This window comes from Solanum pennellii, chromosome 4 (assembly GCF_001406875.1).
Source record: "Solanum pennellii chromosome 4, SPENNV200".
NCBI lineage: Eukaryota > Viridiplantae > Streptophyta > Magnoliopsida > Solanales > Solanaceae > Solanum > Solanum pennellii.
Genome location: NC_028640.1, coordinates 7226881 through 7240822, shown reverse-complemented (window position 1 = coordinate 7240822; position 13942 = coordinate 7226881). Strand labels below are relative to the sequence as shown.

At 31.4% G+C, this 13942-nt stretch overlaps 1 protein-coding gene across 4 annotated transcripts; it reads right to left on the bottom strand.

The window, feature by feature from the left end:
- Positions 1 to 58: 58 nt before the first annotated feature.
- On the bottom strand, positions 59 to 10555 carry LOC107017603 (putative calcium-transporting ATPase 11, plasma membrane-type). Of its 4 annotated transcripts, none has more exons than XM_015217776.2 (8): positions 10246 to 10422; positions 5255 to 5309; positions 3148 to 5114; positions 2903 to 3061; positions 2326 to 2497; positions 1872 to 2170; positions 1399 to 1708; positions 59 to 386 (listed from the first exon to the last, which is right to left on the bottom strand). In XM_015217776.2, the coding sequence occupies exons 1-7, from the start codon at positions 10420 to 10422 to the stop codon at positions 1406 to 1408; spliced, it is 3132 nt and encodes a 1043-aa protein (XP_015073262.1). In that variant the 3' UTR covers positions 59 to 386; positions 1399 to 1405. The 4 variants fall into 4 exon arrangements, with proteins under 4 accessions (XP_015073262.1, XP_015073259.1, XP_015073260.1 ...); XM_015217773.2 differs by lacking the exon at positions 59 to 386 and adding an exon at positions 876 to 1198; XM_015217774.2 differs by lacking the exon at positions 59 to 386 and adding an exon at positions 876 to 1153.
- Positions 10556 to 13942: the final 3387 nt, after the last annotated feature.

The window sequence follows — 13942 nt, the reverse complement described above, 5'->3', positions numbered from 1 at the left end:
ATGTTATATTTCCATTTACTCAAAATTTTCTATCTATGACGAGATTTCTAGGCTTGCATTTGTGCTTTGAATGATTGAAGTAAACTTTGATGATGATGTCTTGACATGTGAAACTAAAACTAAGTTTTTTTTGAGAAATTCTCGAAAACCAGTGGTGCACAGTCTGAAACTCGGCGGAGAATGGGCCCCTATCTCTATCTTTCTCCACTCAAATATCAAGATTTTGCATGTGGCATAGTACGAACCTGTGAAGGTGTTATCAGAACAATTTTGTTAACTACGGTTGTGATAGCATTGGTGGGACTGCTCTATTCTTAACCAGAGGTCTCATGTTCAAGCCCTGAGTACGGAGAAAATCGTGTTGAGAGCGCCACCTCCGAATGGGCCTGCAGAGCGCAATCCCAATTTAGTTGAGGCTCCAATGCAAGCTCCAAACACTAGGTGTTAAACCCAAAAAAAAAAAAAAGAAATTGGGAATGGTTTTTGGTGGGAAAACAAATACGTGGATGTGAAGATAACATGCAATTTCAACATATATAAACATGTCTTGAACTCTACAAGGACTTAGATGACAATTGAGATATCTCAGTCATCCAGACATTTCGGATTCGAGTTATTATAATGAATAACATTTCAATAAGGAGTGTAAAACACCCTTTGTAGAAGAGCCTATTTAGCATGATTCCACATTAATTTTTTTCAATAGTACCAAATATTGAAAAACGAAGTTTCATGCAATATGAAGTTCAACAAAAACGAACATTTATAGTAGGTAAACGAAGGGAAATGCATTCCAACCATATTGAATCTCAAGTTATTCAAGCCTCAAGAAGGGAAAAAATCAGATAGTTGAACCAAAATAAAGAAAAAGAAGATTAAGTGGAATAACAAAGTAATAATGTATTAGAGAAAGCTTGGAGATGAACAATGAACAAGGCAAACAAAAGTTCAAATTGAGTAAAAGTTTGTAAAAATATAACAGTAAATCTATGACATATCGAAAGATCAACCAACACGAGTCTCTCAGTAAGCCAAAGGTTATTATGAGGTTTGGACATTCCTCAGATATCAGTTGTTCCATCTTGTAAACACTTGCAGAGCATTCAGTAACGAAAGCTAAAGTTTCAAAATCTGGTCTTATCAGGAATATTCTCTTCACAAACCAAAAAGAAAGAAAAAGAGCTTTTCCATCAAACACCTGTTCAGAAAGAAAGACGAGAATCGACAAAGAAATTTCAAGTGCAACTTGGTGGTTAGATGGTGAAATTAGCTGTTTTTTAGTCTGCATTTTGTATTTTCTCTCCATTTGTTTTAATTCCTTCTTACCTCAAAAAGTCCTAGTAGTAATCGAAAATGAACTTTTTTCCAAGCAAGACATTCTCTATTGCATTTGATTACCTCACTCTTAGGCAAGTTCTGGACCACCTGGGAGCAGATCATAACCATCATGGTGCTTAGGAGTTTCCTTTTCCACTGGGATCAACTTCAAAATGACAGCAACGATCAAGCTTACAGCACCAATTGAGACACTGAGCAGCCATAGTTGCCAGCTAAGTGGTGTAGTACTGGCAAAAGTGCCTAAGAACTCAACGATGATAACTTGGAAAACAACTGTAGCAACCATGACACCTATGAAAATCCAGCTGCCAAAAATGCCACGGAAAATGTTTATCTTCTCCATGTCACGGCTGTTTATTTCATTGAAAACCTGCATGGAACCACCACCGACAAAAGCACCAACTGGTTAGTGATAGCACAGAGTACAAAGAATGAACCAAAAAGGACTTTGACTCTGTGAGAGTCGATAGGTACATAGTGTGATGCACAAAACAAAAGCTGCCAAGATAATAAACTGAATTTAAAAGGCATACCTGACAAAACACAAAAGTGTTGAAAATGAAAGTATTCAGAACCATTGTAGAATCTGAACCTTCAAGTCCCAAAATCTGCTTCCCCGCGAAGTTGAAGGCTAACAGTACAGCCAGCTGGTAGATACTGTGCCCAAATATATTTCTCCACATTGTCTTTGTAATGAAACTTACATCCCTTCCAATAGGAGGCCTACTCATTAGTCCGTCATGAGGTGGTTCAGTGGCCAGTGCGAGTGCACCTAAAGTATCCATGATAAGGTTGACCCAAAGAAGCTGAACGGCAGTAAGAGGAGCAGATCCTGAAAGTTGTTGCAGAAGATAAGTATTGTCAGAGTCTAATACTCCTATTGCTATCACGACTAATGAACTCTCTCTCACTTTCTGTGAGTGTTGATTCGTTGATTAAAGAGATCAGTAGCAGAAAATGAATGAACTCAATCAAAGCAATAAACACCTGAGGCGCATGCAGAAATAAAATTGATCATCAAAGCCACAACATTGACAGTCAACTGGAATTGCACGAATTTTTGAATGTTTATATATACAGAACGGCCCCATTTAGCCACATTCACAATTGTGCTAAAGTTGTCATCTAGCACTACAATATCAGCACTTTCTTTCGCAACCTGCAATGTCGTTTTGAAAAAAAAAAGTGAAGATTAGCTCATGCTGGAGCTGAATGGATATTATTGCTACAAACATGTAAAACTTTTTAAAGAGAAACGAAGATGCAAAAATATGTAGGGACACAGTTAGCAAATGCTATTAAACTCATCAAAACAGGAAAATGAGGTTTACTTATACGTTGGAAGTCAATGTCTTCTGAATGCTATATTAAATGTTTGAGTAATTGAAAAGAAAGATGAAAAGAAATGTTCACACGGGCAACTTCAGGCATCGACGATGCATCACAAATATTTGATATAAGCTATAACGAAGACTGCAATTAGTAAGAAATTTTTGACCATATATCAGAACTGAAAAGAAAAAAACTGCCGATTGGAGCTTGCAAGAATAAAATGGTTACAAACCTCTGTTCCTGCTATACCCATAGCAAGTCCAATATCTGACTCATGCAAGGCAGGGGCATCATTTGTGCCATCACCAGTAACTGCAACAACTTCTTTAAACATGCCTCTCAAATTCTTTACCAGCACGTGCTTGTCAGTAGGGGATGATCGAGCCATAACCTGCATTCAATATATAAACATTTTCAGCAAAATGTATTCGAGTCACAAGGCTCTAGATGGATGATACAAAACAATCAAATGCATACCTGAATTCTAGGAATTATTTGCCTCATTTCATCAGGACTTTTGTTGCGGAATTCTGGGCCTTCAATGGCCAAACCATCATCAGTTAGTATACCACATTCCTTGGCAATGGCTTTGGCCGTGTGGATATTGTCCCCTGTGACCATCCTTACAGTAATTCCCGCAGCTAAACAAGATTTAACTGCCTCTTTAACACCAGGACGAACTGGATCTTTGATTCCAACTACTGCAACCAATGTATAGCCACTATCAGGAATATTATAACCATCTCCAACGTCCTTGAAAGCCAAGCAAAGTGTACGCAAGGCTTCACTAGCAAACTCATTGATGACATTCGTGATATTTGTAGCCTGTTCTTCCGACATATCAGCAATTTCACCATTACAATCAATAAACCTGTCACACATTTTTAAGACTATCTCAGATGCACCCTTGCAGAATGCACGGGTGTTGCTATCAGGAAGAGAAACAAGCACTGACATTCTTTTCTTTGCTGAATTGAAAGGTTCAACCTTCAGCAATTTACAATCCTTTTTTTTATCATCAATATCACCAAGAAGTAATCCATAATCTAATATTGCAGATTCTGTAGGTGAACCCAGAACAGATTTCTTTCCATACTTGTCTTTAACCACCTCAGCTGCTGTATTATGAAATATTGCCTGCAATAGTAAGTCCTGAGCACTTTCTGATAAATCTGTTATTGCATCTGCGGATCCGCCATTTTCTACCCTTTTAGCCTTTTCGCAAATCCATATTTTATCTACTACCATATGGTTTGTTGTTAGTGTTCCTGTCTTATCGGTGCAGATGCAAGTAGCTGAACCCATTGTCTCACAAGCAGAAAGATGTCTCACCAGTGCTTTATTATCCATCAACTTTTTCATCGCAAATGCAAGGCTTAATGTGACAGCCAGAGGTAATCCTTCTGGAACTGCAACAACGATTATAGTTACAGCAGTGGCAAAGTAATTTAGAAGAGTTAATGCATCACTGGAGGACCATTGTGTGATTTCATGGTGGGTAGCTTTATTCACCAGAAATCTTACTATTAATACAAGAAATGTCACCACAGCAAATCCGAGTCCTATCTTTCCAATAATAGTGGCAACACCATTCAGTTTGACTTGCAGAGGAGTTTCATCTTCTCCTCCCTCGCTAAGAGTTTCCATCAGCTTACCCCATTCAGTTCTCATACCAACAGTGGTCACTAGCATCTTAGCTGAACCGTCTTGTACTTTGGTTCCCGATAGAAGAAAAGGTCTTTTCTCAGATATGCTTACTGGTACACTCTCACCAGACAAGCTCGATTGATCAATTAGCAAGCTGTATCCTGATATGAATATTCCATCAGCTGGAACCAGATCTCCAATAGATAAGTGAACTACATCACCGACTACCAAGTCATAAATGGAAACCTTCTGCCTTGATCCATCTCTCGTGACCTGGATAGATATTTTTTTCTTCTCTTTGTCCAAATCTCTGAACTGCAACGACTGTCTATAGTCACTAATTGCAGTAACCATGACTACCAATACTATACTGAGTAGAATTCCTAAACCATCATATGTTCCTTTCGGCCACCCTTCAGTAGCAAGTCCCACACCAATAGAAACAACAGCACAAACTATCAATATGATGAGAGTTAAATCATGCAGAGCCTCCCACACAAATGTCCAAAAACTTTTAAACGGTTTCTCAGTAAATTTGTTTGATCCATATATATTTTGTCTGACAGATACATCACTCGATTTGACTCCTTCATTTGATGAGACTCTCAACTTACCTGCAAGCCCTTCAACACCTCCAAGTTTCTTTAAGGTTTTTATATCATAGGAACCAACTATAGATGCAAGTTTATCTGGGTTGATTCCAAAACCAGCTTCTCGAGCTTCTTCTGGCAAGTCTTTTGCTAGTTCAGCTCCTATATCATTACTAACCTGGTCGGATGACCTACCGTGATCACCAGCTGTAAAAAAAATAAAAAAAAATTTAAAAAAAAAATATATATATATATATATATTTAAATGAGAAAAAGAAGAAAGAAGTTGGCAGACGAGTATGTTGTAATAAGTTAAACGGAAAACTTAAGGTCTGAGCAAATTATACCATCAATAAACTTGAGTGCTGCCATATAAGCCATGAAACCAACTCGAATTTTTTCCTGGAAATTGCATGTGGTAAAAAGTGTAGCTTGACTCAGTATACAAGATTATAGAAGTTATAATAGTCAGCAACAAAGTCCTCCATACTATGGTTAACAAAATCCATAATCAAACCTATGTTTTCTGGTTATATACTAGTTCCATGATGAGACAACATAACCAAAAGCAAATAAAGAAGCAGAAAACTAAAACATCTTAGTGTCACAAGACGACTCTGGTTAGGGGACTCAAACACAGTATTTGAGAAGCAAATGATTCGGGTTCTAACTTTCTAGAATTAATCAAATGATCGTTCAACTAACTCCCTTTTTAAATTCAAGATATTTGAGATTGAGCTAAAACACTGCATACCGGTAACAAAAAAATAACTAATGAACATGACCACAGACCTCTAACTGGCCTTGGAGACAAATTTGGAAAATTAACATACCTCAATGTTTCATGCTTTACATGGCTGCTAGAAGCCACTATTTTTACACATGAAAACTTGAGAAAGAGAAACATTATCTTAGTTTCAAATTGCTGCTTATGTTGGAAGCAGTTGATACATAGGACATCGGTTTTTACACTACACAATATCTGATCAGCTATGGAAGTAGTTGAACAGCAACTTATATTTTTTAAAAATAAAAGAGCAACTCATATGGGGAAAAGTCAGCAGTATAGGGAAAGACCACCTACTTTGAACAAATCTTTTTCCTTCTCTCTTTCAATTCTTTCCAAGTAAAGATATTTTTTTAGCTGTGCTATGTTGATTAAACATTACCATGAAGAGCATGATTATTTGATTTCCCTTGTTTGTAAAGATGCATGCCCTGGTTTTCGATTCATCTCGTTGCAGAAAGTGTAGTAGCTTTGTATGCAAAGATTTTGTATATTTTTACAAAAAAGCATAAAAGTTTACAGATATAACATGTACTTCATTGAGCACTTTCCTTAAAGCTTAAGACGTTTACATGTTAGCTACTGTGTATTTTTTAAACATGACTGTCCATGATATCATAACCTACTTCTAGTTTTGACGACGTCCACACCAGGATTGGCTGCTTATATTTTAGATTTAACTCAAACAAAAGATTTTGTTTTCATGATTTTAGCATTCTTTAAAGGTTTTTCCTGAAAAAGGTTTTCACTTTCCTCTTACTTTACGTTCTTGAAAAGCTTTGTTACATTGACCGATTAATGAAGATAAAGCCAAAGACTTCCCTTGGTATCAAGTGATTAGATGGTGAAGTAAAATAGTCCAGACAAAGGAATATTGCACACTTCAAAGAGTACAAATTAAAGTCACAGGCAACAAGATTATTTATTTATACAAGAAGATAGAATTTTTATAAGATAAATAAAAGAGAAGTGGAATGGGAACTGATGTTCCATGTGGCAACCAAAGATAAGGCAACACAAACAACATAGTTCTAGGTGGAACAGACAAAAAACTGCATATGGGGCCAGGCCAGATTAGTATTTGATGACAAATACCAAAAAGATATTTATTTGTTGTTATCACCTGTCTATTTCTGTACTTCAGTACTATCCAAGTGTGCTAGAAGAGATGTCAGTCACAAGGAAGTTTCATGGAAATTTCGCTGCTGACGACGTGTTTATTAGTTATACTTTCACCATTATGGAGTTTGGAATTACATCAACAACCAGGTACTCCGTACTGTTTTTTGAATTCTTAAATCTCAATATTGATAACCCAACCCTCATTCAAAGATTCTTTAAGTCCTTGAGAAAGCTTATTATAATATAGTTTAAGTATGTGTCTATGCACATAAAAACAAAGGTCTACCAGAGATGAGACATGGACTGCTTTTTTTTTTCTCCATGCAAATTGATGTTTGGTAATATGGAAAGGGCATTTTGCATTGCCACACAGTGCTTCCTATGATCTTAGAAGAAATGTCAATGTCAAATGGAAGTTTCAAGGAAATTTCCTTGGTGAGTGTTCAGTAGCTAGACTTTTGCCTCTTTTGGCACAACATAAAATACATTATACTGACCCATCCCTCACCCAAAGGCTCTTTAAATCCTATAGAATATAGTTGTAGTATAGAAATTAGCTTAGTTGCGCAGACTCTTCACTTTTGATGTTGCATCATCTCGGATTCTCCAAACATACACTACTTTTGGCGAATCCGACACGCACCTATTGACATTTTTGAAGAGTCTAAGCATCATAGGTGATTAGTAAGCATGTACTTGTGCACATAAAAACAGATATCTTTTGTACTCATTTGCTGACCACTTTGTACTGGTGCTATGATCATGAAGGCACCTAAAAGATCTCAATTCTGTAATGTATTAGAAACACAAATTAACATTAGCCTAGGACCATTCCTACATGCAGAATGGAGATTTAAATGCTGACCACATTGGATGCTTGCTAAATTCTTTTTTTTTTTTTGGTTTCCCATCCGGTGTCTAGAGTGTACATTGGAGCGCCAACTAAATTCAGATCATGTGTTGCAGAGCTCATTCGGAGGTGGCACTCCCTAAATGCTAACCACTTTGGAAGCTTGCTAAATTCTTTTTTTTTTGTTTTCCCACCCGGTGTCAGCGTGCATTAGAGCCCCAACTAAAATTATACCCAACAAGATTTGCTCAAACCAGAGCTTCTGGTTGCTAAATGCTGTTCTAACTGAAATGAGCATTTGTCAAGCTAATTTAACAACTTTAAAGGAATATCAAAGCACAAACTTTAATGGAAAAAGAGAACATGAACCCCTGAAGGCAAACAGTCAAGGTAAATATGAAACAAAGTCTTCTCCACAAAAACATATTCTTCTATCAAGTGGCAACTGACATATACTTAAAACAAAACCAAAAAGGAGCCAGCAAAGAAATATTAAAAAAAAAAATAATAATAACTTTACTTATCTTATCACTGAACTAATGTGATCCTTTAGATTTTCTAAATGGTCCCCATAAACTGCCAATAAGCTATCCTCAACAGTGGCCAACACAGGTAGGCATAAATATTATAATATCATAGATTTTGGATCGCATATTTTGGCTCTAGTCTACTAGATAGGGCCTCAGTCTCCTCTAAATACTCAATGCAAAAGATGTTAAACAGGAAAATGTTTATAACGTCCCTAATAATAAATAAAGCAGTTAATAGTTTGTCAATAGAAAATAAATATTATGTTTGACTTGCCGACCTAGTGGTTTTTAATGGTTGTATCATCATTTATTTAGCTACAGAACTATTAAAAAATGCTACATGTTTGAATTCTTTAAAGTTAATGTATTTTTGGAGGATTTAATTTAAATTAATGTTTTTGAAAAGCAGAATAACTTCGAAAGTAACTATAACAAACTAGTGCATTATGGTTTTTAACGTTCTATGGTAACTGTTTGTAACTTCCTAATAAATGTAATTTTCAGGATGTCATAAATAAAACTCCTCCCGTCTTAATTTACGTAGCATTTTTCAGATTTTAAGATTTAAATAAATTTATTTTTTATCATAAATTTTTCATATATCTTTTAAATATTTTTGATTTGTCAATTGTTGCCAGTTATAATACTTACTTTTTTACGTAATTTATAAATAAATAAATTTCATTTTAAAAAATTTGAAAATTCTACTCTTAAATTTTTTATCAAACTTAAATTATTTGACTTTCGAAAAACGAAAACAGAGTACTATTTGGCTCTTTTCAATAGGACATCTAATTTTAAAAAATGCAAAAGTAAATTTTAAAATCTTATACACATCATCTAAAAAGTTATTATTTTTTATAAAAAAAAAATTATAAGACACCATGTGGACGGTGGAGATCTGGTAACAGACAGATAAGGAATTAAATAATTTTTTCTATAAATTTATATCCATATGCTAAGCATAAATTTAACCACATGAAAGATCTAATATATGTCTATATTTATATGGAAAAAAAAAAAAACATGGTCCTCCATATTAACAGCAAATGTGCAAGTGGGAAATGGTCCAGCAAAGAATCAACAAAGAATTTTATTTTATATCTTTATCACATCTAAAAAGTCAAACAAGAAAATGTCATTGGAGGAAAAAGAAATAAGTAATATAATAAGAATATCAAATAGGGAAGTGGTAAAGCACAAACTAATGGTGGATATCATATGATCTTTAGTTCTTTGCCATATATATTCCCACTCAAACTTATTTATATTTTAGAAAAAAGCCAACTTTTTGACAAATAAAAGTTACTCTGTCCAATAATAATTATTCATTATTAATTTTAAATATTTTATACAATAAAATGATAATTTTATTATATTGCTCTTTTAAATATAATATATGTTATGTATTGAAAAATATAATCAACGATCAGGATGAATTAAGAACTAAGGGTATAATTATTTATTTCATAAAATTGATAAATAATTTCAAAATAATATAGAAAATAACTATTATTAAATAGATAAAATAATTCCTTTTTTTGCTAAAATATTTAATTTTATTTGTCAAGTTTTGCTTTACGAGAGTATGTAAGATTAACTTCCCAAGCTAAGAAAGTTTCAAAACACAGAAAATGAAAATGAAATCATTTTCGGCTAATTTATCGGGAAAAAAATATATCTCCATATTTTCCGATGAAATGTACAAGTACTGTAGCATATTGTACCAAACTGATAAAGCAGGACCTAATATTATTTCCGTACAACTATATCAACATAATGTACCAGAAGTTAAAGCGTAAATAGAAACTGATTTCTCCGGTTATCGATGATCGGAACTCATTTCCCGGCTTAGTTTTTTTTTTCTGATAAAAAAAATATCAGAGGTTTTAAACATTGTTTCCACAGATTTCAAAATCGAAATTTATAGCAATATTTTCACGAAAACACATAGATTTTTTCCGATTCATTTTGATTTTCCGGCGTATTTTCATGGAAACAAAAACAACGAACAAGAAGAAACATTAGTATATAAAATCAATAACATACTCTAGTTTTTTCCATGAGCTCTTTTGCCTCTTTCCGTTTCTCCAGATTCGAACCATACCGGAACCGTCGCCGTCGATTCCTAACGAACGAAACCGCATCTCTCCACCTTCTCTGAGCTTCTACAGATGGGTTTTTACCTGGCAAATCGAATTCCTCTGGCTCCAATATATTCGCCATTAAACAACTTTTACGCTGCAGATTTGTAGATCAAATAGATATATAAATATATACACAGTAAACAGAGAGAGAAATTATGAAATAGAGGAAAATATTTTTTTGGGGGTTTATTATTAAACTAAATTCTTTATTTTTGGTTATATATATAACTAAAGATTTGTTGCGGAGTAATAAGTAATGTGATTGATCAGAATATATGGGTTTGCGAGTCAGAGTATTTTTTAAATTTAAATTAGTTTAACTTCAAAATAAGAATATAATAATAAAATAGAGTTTTATTAATGAAATAATTTTCAATCTACTTGATCAAATATCTTAATTTTGAATCCTAAATAATATTTTTATTTTTAAAATATAATTTCTTTTATATAAATTTAAGTTAATCCAACTTTAAAATAAAATTTAATTTATTTTATTGTGTTTACGAAAAATATTTTTTAGAAGACGCGTTAATTTAGTACTTGTGCTATTGGTCCCTTTTGTGCGTTTAAATTGTTAGTTTGACCTCTCTATTTTTTGACTTTTTCTATAAAGGGGAAAAGTTAGGACTATGCTCAAAAATGGCGCCTTTATTTATTTATAAATAATAATAAGAATACATTTTACATTTTATTATTTATATTTTTAACATGTGTATTGTAATTAGTAACAATTTTATAAGAGGAAAATTTAGGAATTATTCATTATGGGATAGTTTAGGAATTAAATGGGGAATTCTATGATATTATTTTGTAGTTTGACTTGTGAGAGTAAAAAATTGATATTAATGACTATTTTTAATTAAATATATGATTGAAAAAGTAACGAGCATTATATATAAATTCACTTCTCAAGTAACATCGAAACAGATAGACCTGTAAGGTTTTTATATACGATAAATTTAAATATTGATTTCAAAATCAAGTATTTATAAACTTCGGATGATATATTTTAAGTTTTTTATATATATAAAATATGACAAATTATCTACTATATATAAGTCTATAACAAGTAAAAAATAATTTATTAATATAAAATAAATATTAATATTGACCATGTATATATACCTTACAACTGTTTTCCTTTATTGTAGAGGTGGGCATTTGATATTTCGGTTCGATTCTGTTTGTTTTTTTTCGATTTTCGGTTCTTGTACAACGTGTACCGAACATCGAACTGAAATAATTTGATTCGATTTGGTTTTTATTATTTTGATTCGATTTATATTATTTCGATTCGATTCTGTTATTTTGGTTTTTTTTAATGGGCCTGCTTAGTTGGGTTTTTTAAAATTTAAAAATTTATAAATTTTTTTGTTTGATTTTTCAGCTTAATGGGCTAAAAATAGTTACATCAAAAAGTGTCTTTTACTTTTTAATTTTTTATTTTAAATTATAATATTTATTATTTAACATTAATAATTAATATAATATAAATATATATTGTAATATAATATATTTCGATAAATCGAAATACCGAATAACACAAAATTACATATCGAAAATCAAACCTTAATACTAAAAAATACAAAAATATATATCGAATACCGAAAAACCGAAATCAAAATATTAAAAAAATTTGATTTAATTTGATATTTTAATTTTCTGGTGTTTATGCCTAGCCCTACTTTATTGGAAAGTAGGAGTAGAAGGAGCATGAAGAATCTCTTAGATTATGTCAAATTTATTTATATTTATATTAAAATTAAAATAGAAAATAGCAAAATAAATAAATTGAGATTTAAGAACCTGATACTTTTGGATGTATATTAAAAGGTAAAAGATCTTATGATACTTTTTTGAAAAGTTTTCATATTATCTTTTTTTCCCTTTGTTTGGAGAATATTTAATTGGTTAATGCGCATTACTTTAGTGTTTATTGACTTTATAAGATGAAAAATAAATAGATAATGTAGATCTTTTTATTTTTTAATCAGAGGTATAAAATTTATAATTTTGAAATTTAAAAAAACAATTTTATTAAGAGTGTCGTCTCATGTAGTGGCCAAATTCAAATTTAAAAGTAATTGTACGAAGGACCCCAATAGTTTTTATTCAATCTTATATGAGTACTACAAGCCCAATAATTTTTATTTAAATTATGTATTTGTATTAGATATTTTTTCTTAATATGAACAAAGATTAAATTCAAAATTCAACTACTAATACCTTATTACGAATTCTATAATTTATAAAGTTCAAATTTTTACTTTACTAAATTCAAGGGTGCATGGTAGGGATTACTGTAAATTTATTCTCTTCCGTTATTAAAGTCATTTTCTTTTTATGAAACTTTTTTTTTTAAAAAAAAACACATTTCTCAAAATCTACGAATAATCAAAGAAATTAAAAAAAAAATATTCTCCTTTCGTACCAAATATATCCTTTATTTTTATGTTAACCCCCTCCCCCCCTCCTAAAAAGAATTCAACATGATGACCAAATACAACCTAATAGTCAACTTCAATGTTTGAATGTACATATAACAAACAACAAATTTGGTAGGTCAATTGATTGATAAATTACTTGTTTTTCACTATATTTAATTTTACAACAACCAGAATAACAACGAGTAAAGTATAATATTATAAATGGAATTTCGGGATAATTAAGATATTATAAGAGTGTAATTAGGATATTAAACCTTTTGTTATAAAATTACATTATACATTTTTTAAAGTTAAAAATATATTTTTATGTATATGTAATAAATGTAAGATCACTTAAAAAATAATTGTGTGTTTAACTTTTTTATATTTTGAACCTCTTTTAATAATTTTTTTTATTTAAACATTAAATATACGTAAATCTTATTCTATCTTTGTGGCATAGAGAAAGATGTTTTAAATAGCCACTGACTCACAAAAATATTTATTTTTAAGAATAAATTTGAAGCAAATGCAAGAGAAAAAAATTACGATGAAAATATTAAAGAAAAATGCAATTAAATATTAAAATTAGGACGAATTTAAATATATGTTGATCATCTATTTATTATTCCTATTATATATAAGAAAAAGAAAAAAGAATAAACTCAAATTTATTTAAATGGTGGTTTGGCAAACCTTCTGTTCTACCAAAAAATATAATTAGTAAAACAGACTTAAATAATAGTATATGAAGCTTATGTCCTGTTTGATAATTTTGGTAAACTAAAAAATTTAAAATATCTAATTATTCGATAGTATATTAAGATGATCGAGACTGAATAATTATTAAAAAAACAATAGTTTGGTGATGGCGTATTTTTCCATTTAGTGGACATATTCGGTGATAATAACTAAATTTATTAGACCAATACGATACAGTGAAGTTTGGTAATGAGAAACTTCTTTGACAACGAGAGTTATACCCTCTAAATGATATATTTGATATGAATTTGAATTAATTGAAATATTGAGCATAGCCGTCTGATCATGAAATTGCTAAAATAATGAAAAAAATTATTTGAATAGGTGTCTTTTAATAAATAATTAATAATTTAAATAATTTTTATTTATTATCATTTATAATAATATTATGTTAAATTTGTAATATGTATT

Excerpts from the sequence above, each read along its gene's own strand:
- LOC107017603 (XM_015217775.2), bottom strand. The coding sequence starts at position 10,422 with ATGGCGAATATATTGGAGCCAGAGGAATTCGATTTGCCAGGTAAAAAC. Across the intron at positions 2,171-2,325 it reads TATTTCTGCATGCGCCTCAG|GATCTGCTCCTCTTACTGCC; the intron begins GTGTTTATTGCT and ends AACAACTTTCAG. Across the intron at positions 1,709-1,871 it reads ACACTTTTGTGTTTTGTCAG|GTTTTCAATGAAATAAACAG; the intron begins GTATGCCTTTTA and ends GGTTCCATGCAG.